This window comes from Cryptomeria japonica, chromosome 10 (genome assembly GCF_030272615.1).
Source record: "Cryptomeria japonica chromosome 10, Sugi_1.0, whole genome shotgun sequence".
Taxonomy (NCBI): domain Eukaryota; kingdom Viridiplantae; phylum Streptophyta; class Pinopsida; order Cupressales; family Cupressaceae; genus Cryptomeria; species Cryptomeria japonica.
Genome location: NC_081414.1, coordinates 348503513 through 348516999, shown reverse-complemented (window position 1 = coordinate 348516999; position 13487 = coordinate 348503513). Strand labels below are relative to the sequence as shown.

The window sequence follows — 13487 nt, the reverse complement described above, 5'->3', positions numbered from 1 at the left end:
TTAGATAATAACATCCTTTCGCATGAAATCAAAATCACGTGTTCATAGAATCCTTGTTCACAGAATCTCCGCGCGTTCTGTCGTTTATGAAGAGTGCAATGAATGTATTCTCCAATGTCCGCATGGATATAATTAAAAAGTACACCAAATTCAAAAATGGAGGCATCAATGTAGGACTGGAATTGACGTTGGTGCACAGAAAACCTCTCTTCGCCCATGGAATTGATGGAGGGATTGGAATGAGATTTTTGACTTTGCGAATCCAATTGATCCGGATGACCTCACAACATATATAAATAAGCCTTCAATTGATTATTTTAAGTTGGAGAAAACATGAGTCAGGCATGTGCTTTGACTACCATACAATTAGACCCACTTATCTATCTCATGCCCTTTACTCTCTTCGTATTTGGCGGCCGCATTTGGCAGTATGCAAAATCTATATAAGCCATTCAGTTTTTAAGACAAACGCAGATATTCAGTTTTTAAGATAAATACAGATAAAACAAAGAGGAAAAAATAACAATGAAGTTCGAGGAGAGTTTCATTCAGAGTGAAGAGCATCGTCCCAATGCCAAGCGTTTCTTGGCTTCCCCTGACGATAATCTCAAAATCCCCGTTATAGACTTAGAAAAGAGCTCCGCAGAGGAAGTGGGAAAGGCGTGCAGAGAGTGGGGATTCTTCTACCTCATCAATCATGGCGTTCCTGATCATGTTATCCGCCGCCTCCAGTCCACCCAAGCCGATTTCTTCGCGTTGCCTCTCGAAGAAAAGAGACGAATATCCAGAGATGCTGAAAACCCCATGGGCTACTTTAATTCAGAGCATACAAAAAATGTGAAGGATTGGAAAGAGGTGTTCGACTTTGCGCCCCGGGACGAGCTCGAGCTGCCCATATCTGTTGATCCAAATGACCCCACTACCAAGATCGTCAAAAACCGCTGGCCGGATAGCCTTCCCGAGTTCAGGTACGTATCCACCGCTTTTTCATCTGCTTTCTTCCTTCTTTTTTGTTTCGGTATTTATGTTGTTTAGTGGGCTTTTATTGTGCAGAGAAGCTTGCCTGGAGTATGCACAGGCTGCGATGGAGGTGTTGTTTAGGGTGCTAGAATTAATATCACGGAGCCTTGGTTTACCTGACAATCGCCTCAATGAGTTTTTCAAAGATGACATGAGCATTGCACGGCTAAACAGTTACCCGGAATGCCCTAAGCCAGAGCTAGCACTGGGCATAGGAAGACACAAGGACGTTGGAGCCCTCACCCTTCTTTACCAAGATGAGGTCGGCGGATTGGAGGTGAGGTGCAAGGAAAACGGCCAGTGGGTCCCAGCTCCACCCATGCCCAACTCTTTCGTCCTCAATGTTGCTGATTGCGTGCAGGTACCTAATTTTTTTCACTCACTTTCATTGTAAATACCATGGTATTTCGTTAAAACCTGGTAGACTCATTCATTGAATGGTATGGCAGGTGTTGACGAATGATAGGTACGAGAGCGTAGAGCATAGAGCAGTGGTGAATGATAGCCGAAGGCGCCTCTCCATTCCACTTTTCTTAATTCCTTCCCACTATGCGATGATAAAACCTCTGGATGAATTGATGAGTAAAGAGAATCCTCCCAAATTCAGGGAATTCAACTGGGGGAAGTTTACGAGGCAAAGGATGCGTGAAGGGCTTAAAAACATTGGAGTTCCGGATGTACAAATCGACAATTTCAGAATCTGATTGATGATGGGAATGAAATGTTTTTGATTATGTTAGCAGGAAGAGGGGATTGAACTCTACAAAACAGTAAAATGTTTAGAGGACGGCAATGAAAATGTTTTAAACATGCTATATATATAATATATGATAAAATAAAGTCTTTCTATCTGTGTAGAAAGATTGCAACTCTACTGTATTGTTTCATTATGTATATTCATACTAGTTGAGTCTCCACTGTGTCCTTTTAAGATTTAAATTGGTACAATATGTTCTTAGTATTTTGAATCATCTTAGAAGGTTCTAAATGTTGTTTAGTGGATTTTTTATCAGCATGTTCTAATGAATTCTTGCCGTAATATGGATGGTAACTAGGTTCTTTTTTCTACAAAAGATTATGTTCGTTCTTTTCACCTTTATGTTCTAGGTTTTAACAATTTATTTTATATGACTATTATCATATTCTAAGACGACAATAATCATATTCTAAGACTTCAAATCTAGAAGTGAGGGGATTCTCCTTTGTTTGACCCAAGCTCCAACAACATAATACAAATATAATATCATATAGATAAACAATCTAAATGTTGACGACCCTCCTTCAAAGTAGAAAAAATGCCATCTATAGAGTTGATGGAAAAGCCTAAAAGGGGTGAGTTTTTAATTCTATCTCCAACTCTTGTATAGAAAATGGCCAACATAATTACAAATTTATAATTTGAAGTGCCTAAATTGACATATAGGTTTTGAATTATAAAATTATTATACTATATAGGTGCCGAGTAGCTTTAGGTGAAATAGTTTTGCTCAAAGTTATTTCTATTGTTCAACCATTTTTTGTCCTAAGGTGTGAGAGAATTCTTGAGTTTTAATCCAAAGAAAAGGGAATTCCAAGGAACATGAAGACCTCTTCAAGATAAATCCACTTCCAACCAAAATAATCTTCTACCATTAAATACTAACTCTTGTACTTTTGAAAACTAAAATATGAGCGAAGGTTAAATGTATCTAAATGTTTGTTATTAAGATAAACGGGTTTTACAGGGCGCCGAAACCCAAAGTCAAAGAGCAATACAAAAAATAAGCAGTCGTTAACAAGTCTAGAACCATCAGCAAAACAACCATAGAAACAGGGGCGAAGCTCACACAACAAAAAAATAGAACATAGAAAGAACAAACCTAAAATGCACTAAACCATAGATTTGCATCAGCTCTGAATTGTTTTGGATCATACTCTTGTTGATGTCCTCGAGCTCATCTATGATGAACCTGAAGATATTCTTCTCCCGGTTCCTGCTTCTAGTCCTCAAATAGGGGCCAATAATGGCCTAAAGTCTCATACCCTGCAAGTTCAACTCTTGGATTTTCTTCTTCTATTTGGTGTCTGTGGGTGGAATACTAGTGGTGGACTGAGCTCTTTGATCTATCATCATCACATTGATCTTTTTAAGACCCTGAGAACTGTTATTCATGGCTTCCCTACTAATATCCACCAAATTCTTCGTATTGCCCTTAATTTCTTCCAAGCTAATCTCCAACTAACCAATCCTTGATTCATGATCTTTTTTCATGGTCTTCACATCTTCTGTGAGTTTTTGTATCATTCAGAGAAGTTTATCTGTTTTGCTTGGCATGGGCATCTCAGTAAAATTATCAATGATACCCTTAATACCATCCTTCAACATATTAATCTCCTTACTAACCCAAACAAAGAAGTTCTCCTGGCTTTTGACAGAGCTATTAAGGAGAATACGGAAATCACAGTCTCTTTGGGTATCTCTGTGTTCCCCCTACTCAACGTTAATGGTGATTTCCAGCTTTATTTCCTTCTCTTTTTTCTTGGTATCCCCAATTTTTCCAATTTTAGACATCTTCGTATTCGGTGGGTCAAAACACTGTAAATTGGGGTTAGGGGTTTTATACTTACTGGCAACCCATCTGGGATGTTTATTTCTTTTGTTGCTACCAATTCTAGGTGTAATACCTTGTTGGGGGGCCTCCTCCTGAGAAGGATGGTATTTTGAATCATTTGAGATATTGAGATCCCATCAGTCCATAGCCCTACCAAACTGTTCTTCATCCATCTCTGTATCAGACACATAATGTACATCAGTGTTGGCCGGAGAGTTGGGGGATTTAACCACCAAGGGGAGTTTAAGCCCACAATCCTTAACATACTTCATGATGAGCATGATTAGCCCCTCATATAAAATAAGGTTATAACTATTTTTGGTGTGATTCGCAAGGCTATTTTCAAGAGAAGATAACAAATAGAAAGGCAGAGAAAATCTTTTGTTGAGCCAAAAATGTTTCATATCATAAAATGGTAAGAGAAAATACTGGTAGAGTGTCCATCAAGAGTAATGTACCTCATAATCACTTCGGCCATCTCTACCCAAAGTAACTGCAGGTCCTTCCTGTTATAGTCGTCGTCCTTCATCTTTCGCACCCTTTTTCTCTCGCTTTATTTGTCAAAGAAAGCCACAATGGCTTCTTTCGTCGCCTTCCTCTCTCTGTAAAACTTCTTGCCTTCCATCTACAAACTAGATATCTCTGCAATGAAGATTTCATCAATTCTAAACTCCACTCCAAAAGCCGTGAGGATGCGTTTGTCCCAACCATTCACAAAATCCTCTGTCACTTTTGAGTCATTTCCATGAAGCCTCTCAAGATATGACACAAGGCCTCCATCAATAATCTTCATCCATAGTTCTTTGTTCTTTTCCCATTTCTCGTAGGAAGTAGGCTCCATTCTGTTTTGGTTGCCTCCCATGAGAAAATTGCCTCTGCAACAATGGATGAAGGTACCAAACCCAAACTAGGCAATGAAAAACCAGATACAAAAGAAGACTCTAGAAACCCTAGTTTTGGATTTCAAACTCAAATCCCATGAAAGATCATTATTCATTTGGCAGTCTATCATCATTAATGTGATAATAATGGCCAATGCATTCGGCATCCTTTCTTGTCAGTTCACACAATTGTATCGAGAAAGTTTTCTTTCTCGTCCACTACCATATGTCCACATAATCCACGCTAATGTTTGTCAGGTGGTCTGTTGGCATGTTACCTTCCCGACAAACATGGGAGATTTTGAAATCATCCAATTTTGTAATCATGATGTGGCACTCCTGAATTACATGCTTGATGGTCCAGTTGGGCTTGGTTTATTTACTCACACACTTGATGATATTTAGAGAAACACTCTCAAAATAGACTTTTTTGAACCCATCTCTGACAGCCATGTGTAACCCAATGTAAGCAGCTTTAGCCTCGCGCATAGAAAATGTATCTAGATGTTGAAGTGCCTTCTAAGTGATATTTTCTTCATCATCCATAAGAGTGAGAAAAATTCATTAGCAATATGATTATTTACATATTATTGAGAAGAAATGGATATGATTTGGATTTTTTACCAAGTTATGTTCCACAGACAAACACTTCTTTTTATTTTTAAAAATCTAATAAAAAAATCATAATTAATTATTTACTTGCCACAAAATTACAAAAAAAATATGGCATGTCTGAACATATGTCCTCTACTTACATTGAAATTAAAAAAAAAAAAAATTATGTTTTGTTTGTACTTATGTTCCACAGACATACACCTACCTTTTCTTTTTCCCTAAAATTTTAGTACTACTGTATTGAAATTTTAAATTTTCACCAAATAGATTTTATTTTTCTAAAAAGAAATTATTATTTTAGAAACTAGATTCAATTTTCTACAAATTTTGTTCTTACATATTTTCCAAATTATGTTAATAACCTATTCAAATTTTTATGTCAAGATGCCTAACTCTAATTTTTTGAATTTTTCACTACCACCTAAGGGCCTAGTTTAGACCCCCATGATCTTACACACACCCATATGCATGTATGTCTGTATGTATGATGTATATGTGTATGTCTATGTATACATATGTATATAAATACATATGTATATACATATATATACATAATATGTGTGTGTGTGTGTATAACAGTAAAATAGTAAGGATGTAAAACAATAAGGAAGGGTTTAGAAATATGAGAAGGAAATGTATACATACATACATACATGTATGTATGTATATTGTTGGCCTATTGTCATTGATGTCATGGATATGATTTGGTCCAGCATGTGATTCATTCCACAAGTTTGCTTCTTTATATGATGCTTCTTTATCATGCAATATATGTACGAACTCACCTCAAGCAGCTTTGGGTTTGGTATTTACTCTTATTGGAAGGCATTTTGGGTCTATTCCCATATGGATGAGATGAGAACAAATATTTCACAACGTCTTTTAGTCCAGTCCTAACTGGATATGTTGGAAGCAAGGTTTTCTATGATTCAAATTGGAAGCCAACATTGCTTGGAGATATTTTGGTTGATATAGCACGTGGATAAGTCCAGTCTCACCATTTTTGGTTGATCCGACTCATTAGAATAATTGATGCGGATATATATTATCATTAGTGTTGCATGTTAATGGCATGGTTGTTGAAAAACAATTATTTTGTGTACAATGTGTATATGCAAAAAGGTTTGTGGATGTAAATATTGTTATGTAGATTAAGTACAGTATATGTATGAGACATATTTGTGCACTTCAAAGGAACTATAAGCTATGCATATGTTAGATGCACTTCTAACAGTTCAAATTTTGTATACTTCCCTCTCTGGAAGTGAGCCCTCCAGGCAGTGAGCCTAAATCGACAGTAAGCCATGCTCTTGTACTATGTAACTGGTTGCATATTGCATCATTCCTGAGAGAACAATCTATCGGTAATTTTTCCCATATTGGGTTTCTACAAAATTCAGTGTTAAGTGTTTTATATTGATTTCATTTACTCCATTAAAATTATGTTTTTTATTAAGATAAACAAGTTTTACAAGGACCCGAAACTCAAAGTCAAAGAGCAATACAAAAAACAAACAGTCACTAACTAGTCTAGAACTAATAGCAAAATAGCCACAAAAGCAGGGTCCAAGCCCACATAGCAAAAAAACAAAATAGAAAAAGAAAATACTTAAAACACACTAAACCTGAGATTGAATCAACTCCAAATTCTTTTGGATCACAATCTTGTTGATATCCTTGACCTCATCTATGATGAACCTGGAGGAACTCTTCTCCTGGTTCTTGCTTCTAGTCCTCATATACGGGCCAGTAGTGGTCTAAAGTCTCCTACCCTACAAGTTCAACTCCTCGATTTTCTTCTTTTGTTTGGTGTCTGGGGGTGGAATACTGTTGGTGGATTGAGCTCTTTGATCCGCCATCATAGCATTGACCTTTTTAAGACCCTGAGCACTGTTATGCATGGCTTCCCTGCTAATATCAACCAGATTCTACAAATTGCCCTTAATCTTTTCCAAGCTTATTTCCAATTGACCAATGCTTGATTAATGATCCATTTTCATGATCTTCACATCTTCTGTAAGTTTTTGTCTCATTCGGAGAAGTTTATCCATTTTTCTTGGCATGGACATCTCAGTAAAGTATCAATGATACCCTTAATTCCATCCTTCAACATATTAATCTCCTTAATGACCCAAAGAAAGCAGTTCTCCTAGATTTTGACAGAGTTGGTAAGGAGGATATCAAAATAAAAGTCTTTTTGGGTATCCCCTAGTTTCCCCTGTTCAACGTTAATGGGGATGTCCAACTTTATTTCCTTCTCCTTTCCCTTGGCTTCCCCTGTTTTTTCAAATTTGATCTTTTTCATATTCGATGGGCCAAAACCCTGTAAATTGGGGTTGGGGGTTTTATACTTACTGGCAACCCATCTGGGATGTTTGTTTCTTCTACTACTACCAATGCTAGGTGTAATATTTTTGAGGGGGGCTCATCCTAAGAAGGATGGTACTCTGAATCATCAGAGACATTGAGGTCCCACCAATCCATAGCCCTACCAGACTCTTCTTTGTCAATCTCCATATCAGACACATAATGTACATCACTGTTGGCTAGATAATTGGGGGATTTAACTACCAAGGAGGGTTTAACCCCATGATCCTTAGCATATTACATGATGAGAATGATTAACCCCTCATGTAAAATAGGGTTGTCACTATTTTTGGCATGATTCGCCAAGTTATTTTCAAGAGAATATAACAGATAGAATGGCAGACAAATTCTTTTGTTGTGCCTAAAATGGTTTAATATCATAAAGTGGTAACAGAAAATACTATCATAGTGGTCATCAAGAGTAATGTACGTCATATAATCACTTCAGCCATCTCCACCCAAAGTGATTGCAAGTCCTTCTATTATAGCTGTCATCCTTCATCTTTCACGCCCTTACATTAAAATTATGTTATGTGATTGGTTAGTTAGAATTTTTAGTAAGTTCAAGGGAATACTGATTCACCCCTCCCCTCTCAATATTTTGGATATTCAATATAAAATATATATAAAGGGGAAGGGACATATATTTAATGCCACTGCAAGGAAGAGTGTAGGATGATGGTGGCTGATAACAAAAAATGTAATTACATTAACCCTAGTTACATAAAATACAATAATATAAATGAACTATCAACATGACCCCCATTTACATTAAAAATAAATAAAAATAAACCATCATTTCTTCTACTTTCAATGATGTAGTAAAGAAGTGGCCGTAAACTACCAACAACATTATAATGTAAAAAACCAGTGAAGCTTAAATAGAAGAGTACATTTCCCTTTGTGAGACATGTGTGTTTATGAATATAGATTGTAATGTTCATAAACATAGAATAGGCACACACAGATGTAGAGAACATTATAGTTATAGATAAAGAAAGGAAACACCCACAATTTGTCAAAATAATAATCTAAACAAGAACCCACAAATTTTCACAAGAAGAAGCGAAAAAATATAGAAGAAAATAAAACTCTAAATAAAATGAAAAATGGAGCCCTAGTGAGGAATAATCCTCACCCTGGTCGAATACAAGCTCTTGAAAAACCCACCAATCCTCCTATCTGAAGTTGCCTTCAAATCCTCTTGTCAATACCTACAAGATGAAAATGCAAGAAATTAAATGTAGCTATAGCATCAACGTTTTCACTAATAATGTAGAGAAAAAACCAGTGAAAGCAAACATTTCACATATATACTTGTGCATATACCTGTAGGGGTTTGGATGGTGTAACAATTGCCAAAGAGCCAAAGCCTAAATGAGTCAAACAATCAAGAAGAGGCGGGAGAGAATGGAAGGAAATTTGGCTCAAATGGTGAGGTGTTAGGAACATTGTATTCTTTTTTGCTCAAAATTTACAAGCTATATGATGGAAGTAAGGAGAAGGGGCGCAAAGTTAATTCGATTGCAAGGAAGAGTGTAGGGTGATAGTAGTTCATAAATGAGAACAAGTTGGATATAAGGGTGTTCATGTGATGGAATACCACATGGCCGCCATGTCCATTTCAAGTGGTAAACCACGCACGTTGATAGGGTGGGTCATGGCAGTTTTTGGTCAGTGCACCAAAATGGCAAAATTTTGACACCTTAAACTAATCATCTTGTTACACACGACATACAAACTAAATTTTTTTAATAAATTATATTTTTTGTGAATCCACTTGGCGGTCTATGTGGACGGAGAAAAATAGGTTGGAGATCCACATGGCACTTCATGTGGACCCACAAAGTTAGGGTGCACATGTTTTGGCTCTCCTCACCTAGGTAACGTTTAACATTGTATTTCTTTGTCCAAATGTACTTACTCTTCCTTAAATATCATTGCTGGGGATTTCTCCATCTATGAAAAAGCATGGGTAATGAATAGTTAATATGATTGCATAGATTGCATAGAAAAAGCATGGTAATGAATAGTTAATGAAATATAATATAATAATATAATTATAACATTATGGAATAAATTTATTATTATAATATATACAATATTAATTATAAATATTAATAGAATATAATAAAAATATAATTTGATGAAAGTTAAAGTGTAATAATAATATAATATAATTATATTTAATAAATAAAATAAACAAATATAATAAAATAACATATATGTAATCATAATACAATATTAATATCATAATACTTTGTAAAGAATATACATATTTGTTAACAAAAAATAATATATAAAACTATAATTAAAAACATGTTAGTACAAATAATTAACAATTCAAAACTTTTTGAATAGCCATTGATATAATATGCTTAGAATTATTGTCCGGTTATAAGAGCTATAACAATATAATATAATATATAATTTGTTATTTCTAATTATTAGTTTTCAATTCTTTTGTTTATATTATATTATAATTATATCTTTAATTGAACTATGATGCTTAATTATATTAAGAATATATATTATATTATATTACATTAGTTATTATTAGTCAAAATACAATTCTATTATTGTTGTTATTATATTATATTTTTATTTTTGATTATTTTTTCAATATATTTTTTTTATCAAAAAGAATTAGAAAATAATAAGTTAAAATTGCAAATTAAATGTTCTTTTTAAAAATATTAAAAAATTAGAATGCAAAGGAGGCATTTAAGGATAATAATAGTAATATGATAATAATAACATAATATTAAAAATATGAAACAACAAATCAAAAATCTTTTAACAATAATAATATTAAAATAAAATATCTATTTTTTAAAAATATCTATGAATATTTTTATATAAATTATATATAAGATATATATACTTATTATGATAAGAATTATTTCAAAACACTAATCGTGTCAAAGTACCTTCTAGCGTGATCATACACAACTTCTACAATGACATCAAATATTCACACTTACAGAAGCTTCATAACCCCGATGTCTTATGACACAAAACTTTTATGTTATACAGACAGAAAAATTACAAAATAGACTCAAAAAGACTGCCAGACTCGACAGAAATGCGGCAGCTGTGCCCCTATGTATGACAAGAAGGTACACCCGAACGTGAAAGTCACGTGAATAGAGTTCCTCGCAGAATCTACGCGCGATCTGTGGTTTATAAAGAGCGCAATGGATGTATTCCACAATGTTGCATGGATATAATTTCAATGTGCACTTTATTGACTGAAAAATGGACGGTTCAATGCGTGGAATTGTCTGTTGAATGAAAATTGAAATCGATTAGAATGAGGTTCTTGACTTTGGACCGAGCGCGAGAAAATCCACTAGATCCGCATGACAGTAATAAAACAAAAGCATTTTTTTATTTGAGTCAAGCATGTGTTTTGACTCAGATACAATTAGATCCCCTTAGCAACACGTATGTATCTCACGCCTTTGAATCTGTTCGCATTCATCATTATGTAAAATCTATATAAACAATTCAGTTTTTTAAGATAAACACAGATACTAAGTTTTCAAGATAAAAAAAGAGGAAAAATAAGTTGAAATGAAGTTCGAAGAGGGTTTTATTCAGAAGGAAGAACATCGTCCCAACCCCAAGGGATTCTCCGCTTCCCCTGACGATAATCTGAAAGTCCCCGTTATAGACTTAGAAAAGAGCTCCGCAGAGGATGTGGGAAAAGCGTGCAGAGAGTGGGGATTCTTCTACCTCATTAACCACGGAGTTCCTGATCATCTTATCCGCCGCCTCCAGTCCACCCAAGCCGATTTCTTCGCGTTGCCTCTCGAGGAAAAGAAACGAATATACAGAGATGCTCAAAACCCCATGGGCTACTTCAATTCAGAGCATACCAAAAATGTGAGGGATTGGAAAGAGGTGTTCGACTTTTCGGCGAGGGAGGAGATCGAGTTGCCCATATCTGTTGATCCAAATGACACCACTACCAAGACCGTCAGAAACCGCTGGCCGGAAGGCCTTCCTGAGTTCAGGTATTTATGTTGTTTCTGCTTCTGCTTTCAGCTTCCTTCTTTTTTGTTTCAGTATTTATATTGTTTAGTGGGATTTTAATGTGCAGAGAAGCTTGCCAGGCCTATGCACAGGCTGTGAGGGAGGTGTTGTCTAGGGTGCTAGAATTGATATCACGGAGCCTTGGTTTACCTGACGAGCGCCTCAACGAATTTTTCAAAGATGATATGAGTATTGCAAGGCTAAATAGTTACCCGGAATGCCCGAATCCAGAGCTAGCACTGGGCATAGGAAGACACAAGGACGTTGGAGCCCTCACCCTTCTTTACCAAGATGAGGTGGGTGGATTGGAGGTGAAATGCAAGCAAAATGGGCAGTGGGTTCCAGCTCCACCCATGCCCAACTCTTTTGTCCTCAATGTTGCTGACTGCGTGCAGGTACTTATAAATTCTTTCACTACTTTCAGTGTAAATATATAGAATGTTATATTTCATTGAAACCTCGTTCATTGAATGCCATTGCAGGTGTTGACTAATGATATCTACGAGAGCATAGAGCATAGAGCAGTGGTGAATGATAATCGAAGACGCCTCTCCGTTCCATTTTTCTTAATTCCTTCCCACTATGCGATGATAAAACCTCTGGATGAATTCGTGAGTGAAGAGAATCCTCCCAAATTCAGGGAATTCAATTGGGGGAAGTTTACTAAGCAGAGGATGCGTGAAGGTCTTAAAAACTCGGGAGTTGCGGATGTACAAATCGACAATTTCAGAATCTGATTGATGATGGGAATCAAAATGTTTTAAAAATAAATAACTATTTCAATACATTGATATATATGATAAAATAAAATATTTCGCCAGCTCGTGATGATGAGGAGAAAGAGGAAGGTGAAGCTGCTTGTCACTCTGGATGTCGCTGATATATGGGGCAAATTGGATGATCGGGATCCCCTCTGCCTCCTTCTAAAATTGCTCTCGCCGCTTTAAGTGCCTAGTCTTTATGATTTTCTGTTTTGTTGTTTATCTGGTTCTCCTTTTTTTGGGCTCTTCCAAGGTGATTCTTATTTTCTGTCTACTTTTTTTGTGAATATATGCATTATATTCATATGTTCATCAAGAAAAAAATTAATAAATAAAATATTTATATGTATAAGTTTGTTGTATAGAAAGATTGCAATTCTACTTTATCTTCTTATTATATCTATTCATATTAGTTGATTCTCCCTTGTGTGGTGATAATTATAATACTTTCTATGGGATTGGGACCCTTTTTCTTACTTATGGGGTGATAATTATAATACTTTCTATGGGATTGGGACCTTTTTTCTCACTTATTAGATAGTAAAAAATAAATAATCATCTAAATTTAACTATCTATAGAATTTTTGTTAGAAATAATTTTTGTTTTAATAAAAAAATCAAGACTTGAGTTAAACACTATTTAAATTCCTAAAAAAAAAGGTTTACCATCATATTTACACGATTAGCGATATATATATATATATATATATATATATATATATATATATATATCAAGAGATATCTTTCTAGAGTCAGTGATTTGATTTTGATTTTAGGATGTAAAATTGATTAAAAATAGGTACCTTGAGAAGGATATCTCTCGATGTATTATATATATAATATTAGTATATATAAGCTAGTAGTAGTTGTGGTGCAATATGGAAGACACAAAATAAATTAATATTAATTGTTACTATTGTAGTCTTAAATATAATTATATTAATATCTTAATATATAAATATATTGGTTAGGGTTTACATCATGGATAGGGTTAGGGTTACGGTTAGGGTTAGGACTTACATCATAATTAGGGTTAGGGTTACGGTTTTAGTTAGGGTATAGGGTTAGGATCGGGATAATGTCCAGGGTTTACACCATGGCTAGGATTAGGATTTAATGTTTGGGTTACAGTCAGGTTTAAGGATATAATTATGGTTAGGGTTACGGTTTAGGGTGAGGGTTAGGACTAAGGTTAGAGTTAAGATTTAGTTTTA

General features: G+C 35.1%; 2 protein-coding genes across 2 annotated transcripts; both read left to right on the top strand.

Annotated features, from left to right (window-relative positions):
• Window positions 1-464: 464 nt before the first annotated feature.
• On the top strand, window positions 465-1910 carry LOC131030301 (feruloyl CoA ortho-hydroxylase 2). The gene is made up of 3 exons (XM_057961029.2): window positions 465-968; window positions 1054-1381; window positions 1470-1910. Exons 1-3 carry the CDS (start codon window positions 526-528, stop codon window positions 1722-1724), a joined length of 1026 nt encoding a protein of 341 aa, XP_057817012.2. The 5' UTR covers window positions 465-525; the 3' UTR covers window positions 1725-1910.
• Window positions 1911-11005: 9095 nt separating this feature from the next.
• Window positions 11006-12615, top strand: LOC131030299 (oxoglutarate-dependent flavonoid 7-O-demethylase 1). Its single transcript, XM_057961027.2, has 3 exons — window positions 11006-11493; window positions 11580-11907; window positions 11995-12615. The coding sequence occupies exons 1-3, from the start codon at window positions 11051-11053 to the stop codon at window positions 12247-12249; spliced, it is 1026 nt and encodes a 341-aa protein (XP_057817010.1). The 5' UTR covers window positions 11006-11050; the 3' UTR covers window positions 12250-12615.
• The last annotated feature ends 872 nt before the right edge of the window (window positions 12616-13487 follow it).

Excerpts from the sequence above, each read along its gene's own strand:
- LOC131030299 (XM_057961027.2), top strand. The coding sequence starts at position 11,051 with ATGAAGTTCGAAGAGGGTTTTATTCAGAAGGAAGAACATCGTCCCAAC. Across the intron at positions 11,494-11,579 it reads GAAGGCCTTCCTGAGTTCAG|AGAAGCTTGCCAGGCCTATG; the intron begins GTATTTATGTTG and ends TTTAATGTGCAG. Across the intron at positions 11,908-11,994 it reads ATGTTGCTGACTGCGTGCAG|GTGTTGACTAATGATATCTA; the intron begins GTACTTATAAAT and ends ATGCCATTGCAG.
- LOC131030301 (XM_057961029.2), top strand. The coding sequence starts at position 526 with ATGAAGTTCGAGGAGAGTTTCATTCAGAGTGAAGAGCATCGTCCCAAT. Across the intron at positions 969-1,053 it reads GATAGCCTTCCCGAGTTCAG|AGAAGCTTGCCTGGAGTATG; the intron begins GTACGTATCCAC and ends TTTATTGTGCAG. Across the intron at positions 1,382-1,469 it reads ATGTTGCTGATTGCGTGCAG|GTGTTGACGAATGATAGGTA; the intron begins GTACCTAATTTT and ends ATGGTATGGCAG.